At 38.6% G+C, this 17,823-nt stretch overlaps 1 protein-coding gene across 1 annotated transcript in view; it reads right to left on the bottom strand.

Moving 5' to 3' along the window:
- The window catches only part of LOC133384439 (uncharacterized), a 44,168-nt gene that overhangs the window by 14,119 nt on the left and 12,226 nt on the right, over positions 1-17,823 (bottom strand). Inside the window, exon 2 of the mRNA XM_061626376.1 lies at positions 9,343-9,447. Coding sequence (XP_061482360.1) covers positions 9,343-9,423 — 81 coding nt within the window. The 5' untranslated portion in view covers positions 9,424-9,447. The remainder of the gene's footprint in view (positions 1-9,342; positions 9,448-17,823) is intronic.

Raw genomic sequence — 17,823 nt, forward strand, 5'->3', positions numbered from 1 at the left:
CTAATCAAAAAGTCTCAGGACAGCTGACAACATAATAATTACCACAACATTAAAAATATGAAAGTTTGTCACAAAGAGGAGGGCCAGGATCTCTTCTAGATCATCTCAGAGTGCAGGACTTGGAATAATGGGCTCAAGTTATAGGAAGCCATATTTTGGCTTAACATCAGGAAGCACTTCCTAACTGTTAGAGCAGTATGGCAATGGAACCAATTATCTAGAGAGGTGGTGGGCTCTTACTTGAGGCATTCAAGAGGCAGCTGGACAGCCATCTGTCAGGTATACCTTAACTTAGGTTCCTGCATTGAGCAGGGGATTGGACTAAATGGCCTATTTCCAAATGTATATAGAATTCTATGATTCTATATAGGATTCAACAAAGACAAAATGAAGAACTTTGCCTCATTTATTTCATGGGAGAGATTTAGACATGCCCCTTTCTCTCCCAGGCTGCATTGATACCAGACAGCAGTTTTTTGCATTTCCCCAACATTTCCTTACCTGATAATTTCTGCATTTTATTTGACCTTTCTTATGACCTAAAAGTTAGTTCTGGAAATCTAGCAGAATATAGTGGAAGTTTGGTGCTCATTTCTGTGTTAATTGCTTCCAGAAAAAATCAGTTTGCAACCCCATTAACCCAGAAAATTGTGGGAGTACAGTGACAAAATCTGGGGCAGTATACTGGTATACAGTTCTTTCCTGCCATTTTCATGGGTGAATAGAAGTGCACATGTGCAGAAAGGTGGGGAAGTAGCAATATGTCCAATGACGTTCATTGGTGTGAATGAAATTTAGCATGATATGGCAGTTTATCAGTCAAAAAGCCACAGTTCCACAATGCAAGAGGTACTGAAGTGTGAAAGTAACTTTAGAAATTGGGACAGAAGTGTTACCATTACAATCGGTAAAACTAAACCCCATGTCTGAATGCAGCCTCACTGACACCAAACAGCTTAAGAATACTTAACTTGGCCCGACTGTTCTCAGAAAATATTAAAAATATAATTCAAAATAGAGCAACACATTTTGGTAATGGTACCAAAACTCTGGTAACAGTAACACTCTAAGTCTCTCCTGGGGGGAACGGTATTCTCTTATTGAGAATGCTCCTGGCTGGCAGCACCAGCTACCTCTGAAATTCACATACTTCCAGGGCAATCCTATACATCATGTCTACCCAGAAATAAGCCCTGTAGAGTCTGCCCAGACATATTCCCAAGCAAGTGTGTATTGGACTAAATTCTTATTATTCTCCCTCTCTTCTATTCATATCACATACACACACACATCTCAAGGTTTGATTCAATTATGCATACTCAGAATTCACACAAGTTCATTTCAGTAACCTGAAGCCAGGCCCAAGCCAGTTATCTGCTCTATAACAAGGACCCTTTGGCCTTTTGTGGACAGTGGACATCTGTTTAAAAATAAAATAATCTTTTTTTTTTTTTTACATAGCTTCAGAGTGTGCTGCCTGAACACTGAACCAAGTCTGTATGATTCTGGTAAGTGTTTCGACATTGTGTCCACAAGAACCTTCCACTATATTGGCTTGTATCCATTTCTGATCACATGGGTCATGATGCTCAGTTTTCACTGAAACCCCACATCCTCTGCGGCTCCCCCAAAGTTCAGGAACACCTCTCTTTTTTTTGGAGGGGGGTATTGCACATTTTCTCCGTGTGCAAAACTATCTTTGGATGCAAGCCACAGATTTTTATTTTATTTATTTATTAAATTAATATTCCACCTTTCCTCTCAAAGGAGCCCAGGGTTGGTAATTAAATTACCAGCAAACATATTTTTCTGCTGCCTTGCAAAACTGGCTTACCATTTCATTTTAAACATTTCAAATCTTTTTTTAAAGCAATAAGTAGAATGATGCTTAAAAATGATGATCTTTGTGATTTTTAAAAAAATTGTCTTAAGCTGCCGTCCAAATCCCTTTGCACGAGTCTGGGAGGTAGAGAGGTTGGATTGGGTGGCGGTATCCCTCTGCCAAGCCTTGCCGGTCTTCACCCACAGAGATCCCCGTTCCACTCACCAATCACTATGCCAGCTCCAGGCTGCCTCCCTTGCCTTCTGACCCAGCTGGTGTAAGCCACAGGGCTGAAGATGCAGTGGTGGCCCTGCCACTCCATTATGCCCCATTAATACTGAGCCAGGGTTTTGATTGCCAGGTTAGTAAATGTGATGTTTCAGAAATACTGTGAGCACAATCTAGCCAGAGTATCATTGATCTCAATGGGGAAGTTCCGCACATGCTTAACTCTCTTCCAAGGAAATTAATAAGACATAAGAGTGCTTAGCTTTGGCTGGATCATGGCCATTGTATTTAGATGGTTAATTTAACATACAGTTCTGTATGTCTACTCAGAAATAGGTCTCATTCAGTTTAATGGGGCTTACTCCCAGGTAAGTGGGTGTAGGATTACAGTCCAAAAATGCTTTCCTCTAGTTACATGCACAAGTGACCATGTAGTTTATTTTGAGTATTAAGCTCATATAAAATCACTTCATGCCACCCTCTTACCAATTTTGTATCAACTTAAAAAGGAGTTCCAGTCTATCATCCCTTAATGCACCCCAGTTTTTAAACCCACATACATTTTTGATATATCAAATTAATTTCACTCATGATAAACAGGACTCGTCAAGCGCAGGTCCCACCTCCATCAATTTCTTAAAACACATCAAAACAAAATAGAATTAGCCCATGGAATGGAGTAAAATAGACTATGAATCTTAAACATACACACACACTCCCCATTTCTGCTTTTGCAAGTGTGCACAATTCTGGGGAGTTACTGTTGCTTTAGAAACACTAAGTATGAGTTTCCTGCATGTGATTCCACCTTCTGCTTTAATGTTGAATCAATGGAGCTCTTGTTGGACACAGAATTTGTTTTTAGCTAGGAATATCCCCTTTCCTTCACCAGTGTATGGTAACATTTTAAAGAAGATTTTTTTAAAAAAGCTTAATAATCCACATTTATCTACTGTATTCTGCCCACTTCCAAAAAGAAAATGGAAAAAAAATGACCTAGTGGCTAATATCTTAATGTACCTGAGATAGCTAATTGAAAAAGGAAGTGGTCAAAGTCATTTCTTTTTTAGACTTCAAAGGTGATCCCTCTCCTTTCTCCTCTTTACATTTTAGTGTCTGCAGTTCTGCAGCTGTCAGCTTACCCTGAGTTTCATGGCGTCAAACCTGTCTCCTCATGGTCCATAAAGTTACAGCAGCAGGGATCGTGGTATGCAGGTGTGGAAAAGGGAAAAGTGCAGGATGAGCCTGTTAATGATTTTTCTGGCACCCCATGCTGTGCTGCTAAAGAAAGAGAGCCTACTGCAGAAGGCCACCTCTCTTTGTTTGGAAAGGTATTCTTCCCACTGCAAAGGTGTTGGTTTTTCACGTCAAAGGCTGTTTACTGAAATGATTCACCTTATACAGCTTTTAAAAATGCTTTGAGCCTTTAATTAGGCACAGAAGTGGAGTCACATCACAGTGAAGACTTTTACTTTCTACTCAACTTCATCCAGCAAATGCTTTATCCTAATTATAACTCCACGTAGTTTAGGTTGGCTCAGCTGTTTAATGAAGGAGGGAAAGCAGACAAAAATCTACTTTCTGCAGACCTAGCACACCTTGCTAACAATCTAGATAAATTTAGTTGTGATAAACATGTTTACTAGGGAGTAAGCTCCACTGAAAACAGTGGGAGTTACTTCAAAGTAAATGCACATAAAATTATACCACATGCCTCACTGAAACCAATGGAACAAGTTAGTCATGACTAACAGGACTCTTTGCTTTCAAAGAGACAATAACTGCTGATTTTAACTGAACTGAGGTGTTCATGTTTCATTCAGAATGGAAGTATTCCTGATTTTACAATATACAGTAGGGCCCTGCTTTACAGTGCTTCACTTTACAGCGATTCGCTAATACACTGGTCTCAATTAGACACAATTAGACTAAAGCCTCACTCATACGGCGCTTGTTCCGCTTTTACAGCGGTTTTCGGGCATCACACGCCATTCTATTCAATGGGTTCCGCTTTACAGCGGTTTTCCCTTTACAGCAGGGGTCTGGAATGTAACCCGCCGTATGAGTGGGGCCCTACTGTATATAACATCTACTGGCTGCTGTGATTTGGTGGCAGATTGAATATCGTGAGTGTGCGCTCCTCTGAACCAGGCTGGAGCATAAAAACCAGTGAGTTAAAATGTTTGGGTAATAGCATTATAACCATTAACAACTTATTTCAGATAATATTGTTCTGAAGATAAAGGCACCATATAAAGTTATATCTAATTGTTTATAAAAGCACAATGGATTTATGTATATATGTATTTTATGTGGCTTAATACGCAAGATCTCTAAGCAGATGAAAGGTTAGAATGTGTCATCTATTTAAAATGTAAAAATACTCTACCTAGAGATTCAGCTTTGTGGGCTACACAGGCTCATCCCTTAACCATGTAATGCAGCCCATTCCCTAACCATGGTTAATGGACTGAGAATGAGCTGGGCTTTGCCATAATTGAGAGTACACAGGCACCAACCTTAACCATAGTTTGTTGTAAGACAGAAATTGAAACCATAGTTTGAAGTTGATTTTAGAACCCTGGTTAAAAGCAAACTTTGCTAGTGTTCTTATTTCAGAGGTGAAAGATAATAAGGGAAACGTGATATGGGGTCTGCTCTTCACATTCAGAATACTGACCATATTACACCTGCACTGGTCCTGTGTAGGAAATTGTAGTGTATGAAGCAGCGCCCACTTCAAAATAATTTACCAAGACAACAGTATTTTGCTCACTTTCACCAAAGGCACTTTTTCTTTGTTCAAGATTCATCTGTTTGAAAGCCTGAAGGTAAGGACGTGATCGCCTCCACTCTATTAGTTGTTTGTGCTGCCTGTTTCCCATCACTGATTGCATCCATACCCCCCTGGAGGCCTGTGGAATACACAGCTCTGGTTAGCTTGCACCATCTTGCCAACTGTACTGCAGTGCTGTGAACTGGAATCTAGACCACAGCTTCATTATGCTACAAATTGTGGGAAGAGGGAGTATATCTGTAAGAGATACACTCTATTTGACACACTGGCTGGATTTGTATAAGCCAAGGTTTCTTGCATGATTTGTGCCCCAAAATAGTGGCAAAAACTAGTGTAGTCCACACCTTATCCCATACCTAATAAAGCAGGTGTTAACTGTGCCACAATGTCCCCAACCTTCTTGAATTTTTTTCAGTGTTCCTCTGCCTTCTTCATTATATAGCCTTTCAAAAACAAAACAAAGCACCTGTGCACATAAAATCTCAATCAACAGGCACCTCCTTTCCTTATTTATGAACCTGCTAAACCACCCTTCATCAAAATAGATCCCAAGATAGTATACAAACATTAAACAATCAATAAAACACAATTAAAATTATAAAACCTATGGTCCCTTCATGATAGTCACAGCCATTCCTTCTCACAGCCATGCCCCCTTCTAGAATTATACAACCCTCTAAGATTATAGGATAATCTGGCCAGGCTTTAATACTGCTTTCTGCTTCTCTATCACTGTCAGAAATATTGTCTGAATTACTGAATTCAGTGTCTGCACATTTATTTCCTACTGCTACCAAACGGCTTGATGATGTAGATGGGATGCTATCATCAGGATTCACTATCTCTTCTTCAATTACAGTATTCTCACTCTCTACAACAGCCTTTCCCAACCGGTGTGTCTCCAGATGTTGTTGGACCACAACTCCCATCAGCCTCAGCCATTAGAAATGGTGGCTGAGGCTGATGGGAGTTGTGGTCCAACAACATCTGGAGGCACACTGGTTGGGAAAGGCTGCTCTACAACTTGTCTTGGCTTTTTGAAGGAGGACCTAATAAAGGCTTGCTGGCAACTGACACTCATTGGGCCTACATAACTTACTCAGAAAGTCCCACAGCAATAAAGAAAAGCACAGACTTCTGTAAAACTGCTGGCTGCATAGGCTTACTCTCTCTCTCTCTCTCCCTTTGGGGGCTTTTCGCTGCTGGGTTAAGACAAAGCAGGAAAGGACAAGGAAGCATGTTAGAAGGCTCTTCTCAGTGGCCAACACACTTCCCTTTCATTCTGACCGGCTCATAGGATGCTGGAGACATAGGGACCCTGCTAGGACCTGGCTCCTAAAAATGTAAGGGGTCTAAGACCCCTTGAGACCCTGGATGACTACACCTCTGCCTACAACAAAGCAACCAAAATTCGTAAAATCCCCCACAAACAAACAAAAAAGAGCAGCAGCTCATAATAGCCATAGGACCTTGGACAATCCGATTAACTTTCATCAAAGGCCTGGGTAAACTGATTATGTTGCTGGAAGCCAAATAATGCAACAGCCATCTGTGCCGTAAATGGAGCACCACTACAGATAAGGGCTTATCTCTTGTCACCATGTAGCAAACTGCAACTACCACCAGGATGGCAAGAAGGTCTCCACTGTTCATTTCAGGGCAGTAATGTAATTATAGTATTATTCCATAGTTATACAATGAAGTCCCCACCTTTTAAAAAAATTGGCATGTGTTATCAGTGTACAGGTGGGGGGGGAATGACATACATACTTATTTAACATCTATTACTTTAACAATCTTAACACCCCAAAAGAACAGCACACTATCACAATTGGAGGAAGTGTTTATAGGCAGGAAATAAAAGTAGGCCTGGTAAACTGTGGAATAATGAGGGCCAAATCAATTGGAATCAAACTCTCAACCCTCTAGAACAGCTGAGGGGGGCAGAGGGGCCTTTAGACAGAAGGAGGAATCAGCAAAAATCACTTCTGCCCCCTTCCTCCAGTGGGAACGTTCCTCCCACAAGAACTCTGAATCCAAGGAAGTATGTATTTTATTTTGGCATACATATCAGTTTTCTGTGCCAGCTAATCTTGCTTTTGGTCTTAGAATGTAAATTTGTATTTTATGTGTTATAAATTTGATAATGCATTTATTTTTATTTATTTTTTTGCAGAAGAAAAAGTATAGAACTAAATTATCCAAACTAAAAAGCAAAATGCCTCCAGGAGGAATTGCATGAATGCCAAGCCTTGGACCACACAGCAAAGAGGGGTGTGTGTGTGAGGGAGGCTATAGGGTAAATTCTATGTTGGATCTACATCTTTCTGTGAAATATTGCAAATATGATTCTCAAATGTCAGAAGAGTAAAATATTATCATGAGTCATTCCTTTAGCCATTCCCCTTGACTGCCAGACTTATCCTTATTTACCCATGCACTAAGAATAAGTAATGATCTTCTCTGTTTGAGCAACTAAATGTTAACATTGACTTGTGAGAAACAAAATCTTAGTTTTGAACCACCTCTATTCCTCTCTGCCAAATGCTGCTAAACTTTGAGCCTCACACACTGTCTACTTTATTACAATAAGTCTCTTATTTTGGTCAGTTACGTAATAGAATGAAATAAAAAGTGTTCCCAAATGATGCGCTTGAGTCCTTATGAAAAAGTTATTTGTAGAAGGAATTTCATTCAACCAGCCATTTCTAGAGGTTAGTACAAAACAAGTACAGATAATCATTATAACAGATTAAGGAGAGCAATTAAAATCTATAGATTATAAAATAAATCTTTGCATAGCTAGTGCAGGCTTGTTTACAAAGCTATTTGTCTGGTTGCCTCTGGTGAGTAAGAGGCACCTAGACAATGAAACTGGGAAAGTTGGATTTTTTCCCCTCCTTTCAGGTCATCAATTTGCCAAAAAATGACTAAGAAATGTATGTGTGGGCAGCTGGCTACTAAACATATTTGTGGATCTAGTAACTTCTGTGAACTAATCTGAAAGCCAGGGCTAAATACTGCTATTTATGCAGACGTAACAATTCACTAGAGAGGATAGCAGTTTTTAAATTATGTTTATTAAGAGACCTCTAAACCCCTGTTATCTCTCCATGTATACACTGAATGTGTAGAGAGGGGAAGTAGGATCATGCCCATTGGCCTCACCTACTGACCTCTGTGTATTCTTCATATGCACACAGAAGCCTCTTTCAGGCTTTCCAAAAAATATGCAGTGGTCAAGGGAAGGCGCTCCCTCTGCAGGTCCATTATACCCATGAAGGAAAGGCCTGAGTGGAGGCCTACACTTTCTTAAGTATCCAACTAGTTTTATCTCATTGAGCTTCTTGAGAGAATAGTAGAATTCTCTACATCCAAAAAAAGCAAGAAGAGCCATAAGATTTGTCAAAAAAAAGGAGTGATGTTGGGGAATAAAGGGAGATATGCGAGCACATATAAATGGAGAAAGAAAATATGCAAACAGGGGGACAAAGCCTGCTGAGAACAAGGGGAAATTCAAATGAGCAAGGGGTATATCATATTAAAGAGCTACAGTCTAAAGGGTGCAGGGGAATGAGAATCCAAACTGAAGGAACAGCTAAATCCTGAGACGGGCAGACCAGGGCAGAAGGTAGTTGGAGGAAAAAGGAGTATGTCACTGTTCTGTGGGGGAAATTGCACCCCCTGCAATTTCCCCCCAACATGCTGCTTTTCCCCTCCTGCCAATGATGGAGGATGGAGACCTGCAAAATTTTTAGTGGATGCAATAAGGTGTCCTCTATGCTAGACCACCTGCTCTACCTATGTGTGTCCGTCTCAGTGTGCAGAAAGGGAGATCTGGAAAATCCTATGGCCCCTTGGATGCCCTCCAGGGACAATAGGATTGAAACCATAAAACATTCTAATTTTTTTGTTATTAGTTCATCCTGTTTAAGTATTATGATTTCATGTGTATACATTCAGACTGCAACAGTAGCACACAAATGGTAATATGGGAAAGTTACAAGGTATGTAACTTTCTCCCAGAAGCCACCTTTCTTTGTGCTCTCTATGGGAGCCAGCTGCTCGCATATCCCATGCTAGGCCCTCTCAGTCACGATCTGATCAGGCTATGACTTGACAAAACTGAAAAATTCTTAAGAGACATGAAACCCTAAATAAACAGGTTCTAGACTGAATTCTGCCAGAGGCACTAGTCTTCAGTGCATTAAAGATTTTGGCAGTTTTGGGCAAATAAAAAATTGTCTGCAAAACAGAGAGAATTATGGCTCAAAATATTAGTTGGTACTTCTCATAATTTCTATGTACCAAGTATTCCACTAAACTCTACATTTGTTGCCATAGTAAAGTAGTGTTTTGAACACTGATCATATCTAAGTTAACGGATTGTCCTCCAATGCCAGAATAATTGTATTATAGGGAGTACCAGAATTCTAATTGCTCCATAATCTCACCAATTTTAAAGGTCATGAAGGCCTAAGGGTTTCTCACCTACCTTGGGAAACATTTGCTCAGTTTCTTGCTGGATCTTCACATGTTTACTCGTATGATAAATTGGAGGCTGGCAGGTGTCCATAGAGTGCAGCCAAGAATCTCTACTCTATCATGAAAATGAGGGGAAAAACAAATTTCTGTTGCTCAGAACATACACAAAAATTGACAATTTTATGACTAATTGCTTAAATACAACTCTTTTTTAAATTTATCTGCTTGAAAGCAGAAAAGCATATAACACATACAGAGAACAAACTAATTTATGGTGCTTGTTTAACTTCTTCAGCTGAAAAAGTCAGGTTTCAAAGAATTAAGAACCTTTCATGAATAAAGCACTGCTCTAACTGACCAAAATTGGGATAAATCACATTTTGAATTAAGATAATCCTGAATCTTGCAATACATCAGATTAGTTAAGGTACACCTATTTCTATAGTATAAAAAAGAAAAGTAAACAATGGGGCCAGAACATATGCACTAGATATTATATTTCCAGCAAATGTGAACTGAGAACTTATGTTCCAATTATTTTACTCTATTTTTCCATCTTTGGATGTTGCTAGAAGATTTGTAAACAGGATCTACACTTAGTATTCAAAATACATTTTCAGATTGATTCCTCTATTATTTATTATTATTATTATTAATCTTTCTGTAGAAAACTATACAAATGCAAACTGAACAGAAGGATTAAAAAACCAACAATCAGATAAATTAGGTTTTCTCTTTCATGGAGGAAAAATGCTGTATCAAATTCAAGACATTTTAACAAAAAATTGAATTTGCCCTTTTGCAAATTAAAGCAGTTGCTCCTGAAATGAGATTCCAGAATGTTTTTTTTGGGAGGGGGTGAATTTAGAGCATATGACTAATAGCACCCAATCATTTGCAATCTATATGGAAGCTGTGATTATTCCAGTGTTGGCTGCCGCTAGCCCAAATGACTAGCAGAAATCAGCCCACATGAGCAGTCATTGGAATATGGTAGTAATTGATATGAGGTGGTGAAGCGATTGTAGCATTTATCCCACCCCCAGTGCTAATACCAACATTTCTGGTAAGTGCCAGTTCCCCCCCCCTTCTAGTTTGTTGCTGTAAACACTCTTCCAGCTGATGGGGAAATGCTATATGGAAATGTCCTTTGGCATACAGAAACTACTATTTTTCATTCTTTTATTAATATTCTGAACATCCAGTGTAGAAATATAGGATAGCGAAACTCCCAAAGGGTTGGGTTTGTATACTTTGGGAATAAAGCATCCACACTTCCCAGAGCCTTAGCTTAGGGAGATGTTAAAAGGAAGCAGCAATAAAGGAAGTGCAAGTAACTCATTGTCTTTTAGCATTTCCTATGTAGCATATGAAGAGATGAGATGCCTGGTGAGATGTATGAGCCCTCTTCACACCATCCATGAGCAAGGTGAGAGCCACTTTTCCATGGTGCCATCTCACATGGCTGCAGTCCATCTGTGAAATATTGCAAACCATATGGGTAAGGACAACTGGAAAGTTCTCTTTGGACTTCCATGAAATCATGACATGCACACAGACTTGATCACAAGTTGGAAAGAAAGAATAAATGAAACATGACTGCAAGTGTGATTAGTATTTCAAAATAGAGATTATATTGTATGTGGTCATCACAAATGTTTTCTTTTAAACAGATGTTTTCTTTTACATTAAAGAATGCCATGTAAACCAATAATATTAGTATAGTTATTAACACATCAGGGCAGCATCAAATTTTGCAGAAAGGCTTAGGTGCATACCTGGTTTGATCCTGAATTGTGTATTCCAAAGGCTGGGGTGCCATAATTTTAAAATTATAGTAATTCAGAGGAACCACCTGAATCTTTAAACAATTTTAAGTAGTAAAATAAGAACAAGTCCATTGGAAACCATTTAATAAATTAAGTTTATCAAGTCTGGGTTTCCTATTACAACTCTTCACAAGACTGCTGCATCCTGAGTATGTAAGCATGTAAGAACCACTACAAACATCTTTGTTACAACAGATTGTTTAATTTAAGCACAAGCCAGCTGAACAAAGAGACAACAGCATATTAGTCTTCCTGAGTTAGTGCCACATGTTGGCCATTTATTTTACTGTTACTCTGTAAACAATAAACCTCTCTTGAGAAGCATCCCCTATTCTACTCCTTCCTCCTGTGCTCTACAAACATTCTACAAATAGAGGTAAAAGAAACTCTAAGGTGTTCTCATACAATTCCCAAAACCTATACACCACTAACAACCCAAGAACTCAACAAGTTATGTAATTTAAATTGAATGAATTAAAAAAAACCAAAACCACAACAATATCAGATAAATGTGAAAATTAAGATTGTTGCAGTTTAGGTAAGAGATGGGAAAGGAATGAGTGGGGTTTGTTTGCAACAGATGCAAGAGAGAGAGAGAGATGTTTTAGAAGTTTTTAGGAAGTGACAACATTTAACAAGTCCTAGATGGAGAGGACAGAAAAAGAAGGAAGGATAAATCAAAGGGTTCTCAGAGTTGTGTTTCCCCAGGAGACTGGGAAGTAATGATATTTTCAACAGTGACCAAAATGTATGAGGACTCAATGAAAATAAGAGGTCTTCTTCTTGTCTAAGTTCAGAGATTAATGTAAGCCCTTCAAGAGAAAATGTTGAGAAAACTGGAGCTATGGAGACATAGGCTAGCATTAACCCACACAGAATGGAATGGAAAAGCAGATTTAAAAGTAAATGTAATAAATAAGGTGAACAAGACTGAGAGCACCCACAACAGAGGGCAACATGAAGAACGCATGGCAAAACACTGAGACCGCATCAAGGAAGAAACTAAAGAAGATTGGCTAAAGAAAAAGGTGGTGAATCAGAAGTTGACATTGTTCTGGTTCACACATACAGCTAAACCATGGCTTAGCTATGTGAATGAGTACTGATGAACACAAGTGAAATGTCAGGCTCACACATTTCCCCTCCACCCTGCATGGAAGGAGGACTTCTGCTGAGTTTAGTTTCGCTTTCAACAAATCTCAGCCTGGTGTTAACAACGGAACCTTGTTTTAAACAAGTTCAGCTACTTTAATAAGACAGCTTCATAACACATGGTTTATAGCTGATTTAGTATGAAACTGACCAGAGATCATATTAAATCAGGATCCCTGGGTTGAACATAACACTAAGATTATATTCTTTAAAAATGAAATTAAACTCAGCAGATGTCCTCCTGCCACTCACACACTTTACGCAGGCACATTAAAGTTTATCCTCATACTGCTAATCCTGGTTTAGCAGTATGTATATTCACAGGAGCCAAAGAAAGAAAGAAGTCAGGGAGGATGGACTGATGAGCAGCACAAGAAAAATGGAGAGGTAAAACCTTAAGTTTCTTGAGTTTAGTTCCAACAGACTACACAGAATTAAAATTACATTGGTAAGAGTTCAAGGAGAGAATACAAAACTGAACCAATGCTTGGAAACCAAAGAAATGTGAACAAACATGGGGTAGCAATTTAGAGGGCAGGACAGCTGTAGAGATATGGAAGAAAGAACTTAACAATGAAAAAAGGAAGGAGGGGAATAACAGAGGAAGAAATGGAAGTGAAGAGACAGAGAAAGGCAAGATGAACTAATTTAGAATAGGAGCCAGGAGAAGAACAAAGGAAGCGCATTAAAGAAAACATACTAGATTGTATCAGTCTCCTGGAAGAAAACAGCATGCTTTTTAGAAGAGTTCAAGAATGGATTTAGGAATAAATCAGAAATGAACAAATTTGGAGGGAAGAAATCATTAATGTAAATGAAGAAATCTAGTCAATTGCTCCTGTACACCATTTCAAATAGAGTAATTGTTTTGAAGAACAGCGCAATGATGAGTTGGGTACAAAGACTCTACAGTTTGATCCAACTAGAAAGGAATACTACTTGCTACATCTATTGGGTAGCTAGATAGATTTATACAGTGAAAGCTTTTATACAAGGGATGAGTCTAAAAATAATCAAACTTCATTTTAAAATTGCATAAAAAATGCCACTGGTCTAGACAAAAGCAATTCCCAAACACAAAACATCGAACAAACAACAAAACAAATATAAACATACATAAGCTCTTTTTAAAGTTCTTGTTTTTGGACATGTGTGGATGAGATTTAAATTTATGTAAAGGCAATTACCTTTTTTAAAAAAGGACCTCTTTTGTGAGAGATTTTTGCACTAAGCAGTCGAAGTGTGCCAGCGCTGGAGTGAGCAATATTATCGGGTGTTAGCTGCAGCACTCTGATACATCCTTGAGAACTAGCACATAATTAGTGATGCCTTCACAACTAAATGTTCAGGCCCTAGGTCACAAGGCAGATAAAACCAAGGACGCTCCTAGTTCCTATCTATCCTCCACCGGTTAAATATTTTCTCATTGTAATTGTTTAGATGGCCTTTTGGCATTTGATTAGAACTTTTTAATGTAACTGCTCTTTCACTCTCTCTGTGTGTGTAGCTAGCTAGCTAACTGCTCTTCCACTGTATGTGTGTATCTAGCTATCTGAGCAGCCCACATGGTCTAGTACAGGGGTGCCCAAACTGTGGTCCACAAGCTTTATTCAGGTGGTCCACAGCATATCTAAATTACATATTCATATTGATTTTCAGTTGTATTTTTGTTGCTCCTTTTATTTCTTATAATTGTATTTTACTGTATTACAATTTGAATTTGATGGAATACAAATTGTGATACAATAAAATACAATATAAGAAATAAAAGCAATAAAATACAATTAAAAAATTTCCAGTATCTAGCACAGTGCATTACAGTTGCTGTGTGTGTGTGTGATGGGCCTTCAAGTTGATTACAACTATGAATCAGTGACATCCAATAGCATCTGTCATGAACCACCCTCTTCAGATCTTGTAACTTCAGGTCTGTGGCTTCCTTTATGGAATCGATCCATCTCTTGTTCTGCCTTCCTCTTTTTCTACTCCCTTCTGTTTTTCCCAGCATTATCGTCTTTTCTAGTGAATCATGTCTTCTCATTATGTGTCCAAAGTATGATAACCTCGGTTTCATCATTTTAGCTTCTAGTGATTGTTCTCGTTTAATTTTTCTAACACCCAATTATTTGTCTTTTTTGCAGTCCATGGTATGCGCAAAGCTCTCCTCCAACACCACATTTCAAATGAGTTTTTTCTCTTACCCACTTTCTTCACTGTCCAACTTTCACATCCATACACAGAGATCGGGAATACCATGGTCTGAATGATCCTGACTTTAGTGTTCAGTGATACATCTTTGCATTTGAGGACCTTTTCTAGTTATCTCATAGCTACTTTCCAGTCCTAGCCTTCTTCTGATTTCTTGACTATTGTCTCCATTTTGGTTAATTACTGTGCCAAATCATTATTTTTGGCACACCAATCCTTGACAAGTTCAATATCCTTACTATCGACTTTAAACTTACACAACTCTTCTGTTGTCATTACTTTACTCTTTTTGATATTCAACTGTAGTCCTGCTTTTGTGCTTTCCTCTTTAACTTTCATCAGCATTCATTTCAAATCAATACTAGTTTCTGCTACAAGTAAAGTATCATCTGCATGTCTTAAATTATTGATATTTCTCCCTCCAATTTTCATACCTCCTTCATCTTGGTCCAATCCCACTTTCTGTATGATATGTTCTGCGTATAGCTTAAATAAATAGGGTGATAAAATATACCCGTCTCACACCCTTCTCTATGTTCTGTCCTTACAGTAGCCTCTTCTCCAAAGTATAGGTTGCGCATCAGAACAATCAGATGCTGTGGCACCCCTATTTCTTTTAAAGCATTTCATAGTTTTTTGTGATCTACTCAATCGAAGGCTTTGCTGTAATCTATAAAGCACAGGGTGATTTTCTTCTGAAATTCCTTGGTCCGTTCCATTATCCAACATATTGTGATATGATCTCTGGTACCTCTTCCCTTTCTAAATCCAGCTTGAACATCTGGCATTTCTCCCTCCATATATGGTAAGAGCCTTTGTTGCAGAGATTGAGCATTACTTTACTTGCATGGGATATTAAGGCAATAGTTCGATAATTACTGTATTCCCTGGGATCCCCTTTCTTTGGAATTGGGATATATATTGAACGCTTCCAGTCTATGTGACATTGTTTTGTTTTCCGTATTTGTTGACAGATTTTTGTCAAAATTTGGTCAGATTCCATCTCAGTAACTTGTAGCAACTGTATTGGTATGCCATCTATTCCTGGTGATTTGTTTCTTCCAAGTATTTTAAGAGCACCTTCCACCTCGCATTCTAAGATTTCTGGTTCGTCATCGTACAGATCCTCCGTGAATGAATGAACTGCTACAACAAGCAAAAAAATCATTTAGTGGTCCATGAAGACCATCAACAATTTTCCATTGGTCTGTTGGGAAAAAAGTTTGGGAGCCGCTGGTCAAGCACTTGAAATGTACTTCATTTTACAGGACAGCTAGAATCTACCTGACCATTCAATTAACAATTACTTTGCAAATGACAGTGCAAGGTGAAACGCAACAGATGCTTTGAATATAATTTATGATTTATAAACATATTGTTTTGGGTCTTCTTGAATGGACTATTCTTATTACATATTTATATTCCACTTTTCCTCCAATGAGCTGAAAGTACATGGTTTTCCTCCTCTCCATTTTATCCTCACAACAATCCTTTCAGGTAGGTTAGGCTAAGAGTGATGGCAGTGATTGGTCCAAGATCATCCAGTGAAGTTCATGGCTTGGGGGGTGGGTGAACATAGACCTCCCCAGTACTAGTCCAGCATTTTAACCACAACTTACACATTTGTCATAGAAGTAGCAGAAACCCAATTCAAAATATAGACAAGAGTATGTTAACATGTGAATGAGCCTAAAGTATTCCCTATTAAAGTCTCACAGGTTGGAGCTGTGAATCACACAGGAAAGAACAGAATGTGAATTTTCATTTATGAAACAAAACTTTCCTTCCCATGTATGCCATATACTAAGCAGCCTTTAAAGTGGTTACTTCTCTTATTAGTTCTACAAGTTTACTGAGTTGCTGAGAAATACTTCTTGACATGGGCAAGGCAGAATATTCTCACCCAAGAACTACATTTGCTAATGGAAAAGTGAGAGTGTGCACTAAGAAATGACTTGTCTCAACAGGGCACTGGAACTCTTTAGTTTCTTACTCATTTTGGTGGCTTGGTACCTCCCCCTCCCTGTTACAAAGCCTTATAATGCACCACAGATTTCAACTAAGGGAATTAGAAGCTCAGTGGCAATACTAGCAGCTGAATTTTGTCAAGTCTTAGCTATTGACTACTGCCTGGCTGCTGTTGGAAAGGTAATATTGAATTAGGTGCACCCGAATTTGATCCAGTAAAGCAATTCTTATTTCTTGTTGGCCTGAACGAACACTTTGTTGGGATCTGATGGGCATATAGAGCTCCTACACAAGCAGGGTCTTCTCCACCTACTACAATATTAGGTGGAGCTCCACAGAACGCTGTGAAAATGCTCACACAAACTGGAGTCAATGACTTGTAACTGGTCTCAATAATAATTATACCAATGAACATATCTCTCACCCAAATGGATGCCCAGTCTCCTCAAATCCCTGCTGGCCTCAGCCATTTAGACACATTATAGACAAAAGATTGTCTGAGGAAGTCTTCTCTCCCTTAGTCGTTTTAAGAAAAAGAGGTTATTTACTACGTGCGTATTCCTCACACATATTTTTGTCATTTTCCATCTTAATCCAAGTACTCTTAGCCCCACTTCCTCTTCTAATTCAGTAGTATTATTCTTGAGAAATATGGACTATATAGCACATGAAATGTTTTCCCTGTGTATTTACTTCCTATAAAGCTATCTGTATAAAATAAAACAAATACTTTCAAAAGTGAGCAAAGCAAAATACCCAATTTAGTACAAATCAGAAAGACATGCTTTCAGAAAGAAAACAATTGAGAACAAATGAAAAGAAACATTTAAATTCAAATTGTTGAAAATACACAGAACAGTGATTAAAAACCCTTGTCTCATTTTTATTTCGCATTTACTCATATTAGATGCATAGGAACAAAGGAAGCTGCCTTGTATCAAGTCAGATCAATGATCCCTCTAGCCCAGTGTTGTCTACACGGACTTGCAGCAACTCTTCAGGGTTTCAGGCGGGGGACATTCCTAGCCCTATTTTGAGATGCCGGGGATTGAACCAGGGACCTTCTGCATACAAAGCAGATCCTCTAGCAATGAGCCACAGCTCTTCCCTACTGCTACATAGATAAACAGATATGGATAGATATTTTTATTGCTTTTAGCTCTCTTTCTATCATGCTATAACCTAAAATGAGATTTGAATTCAGTTCCAAAAGGCATTTAGCATTCTAACATATAAAGGGTGCTTCTTCATTTCTCCATTTTATTTTCTTCTCACATACCTGTGAACAATTTCCTTTGCTTCACTCAGACTCACAGTAATAAGGATTCAGCCAA

The sequence above is a fragment of the Rhineura floridana genome, chromosome 4 (genome assembly GCF_030035675.1).
Source record: "Rhineura floridana isolate rRhiFlo1 chromosome 4, rRhiFlo1.hap2, whole genome shotgun sequence".
Classification (NCBI taxonomy): Eukaryota; Metazoa; Chordata; class Lepidosauria; order Squamata; family Rhineuridae; genus Rhineura; species Rhineura floridana.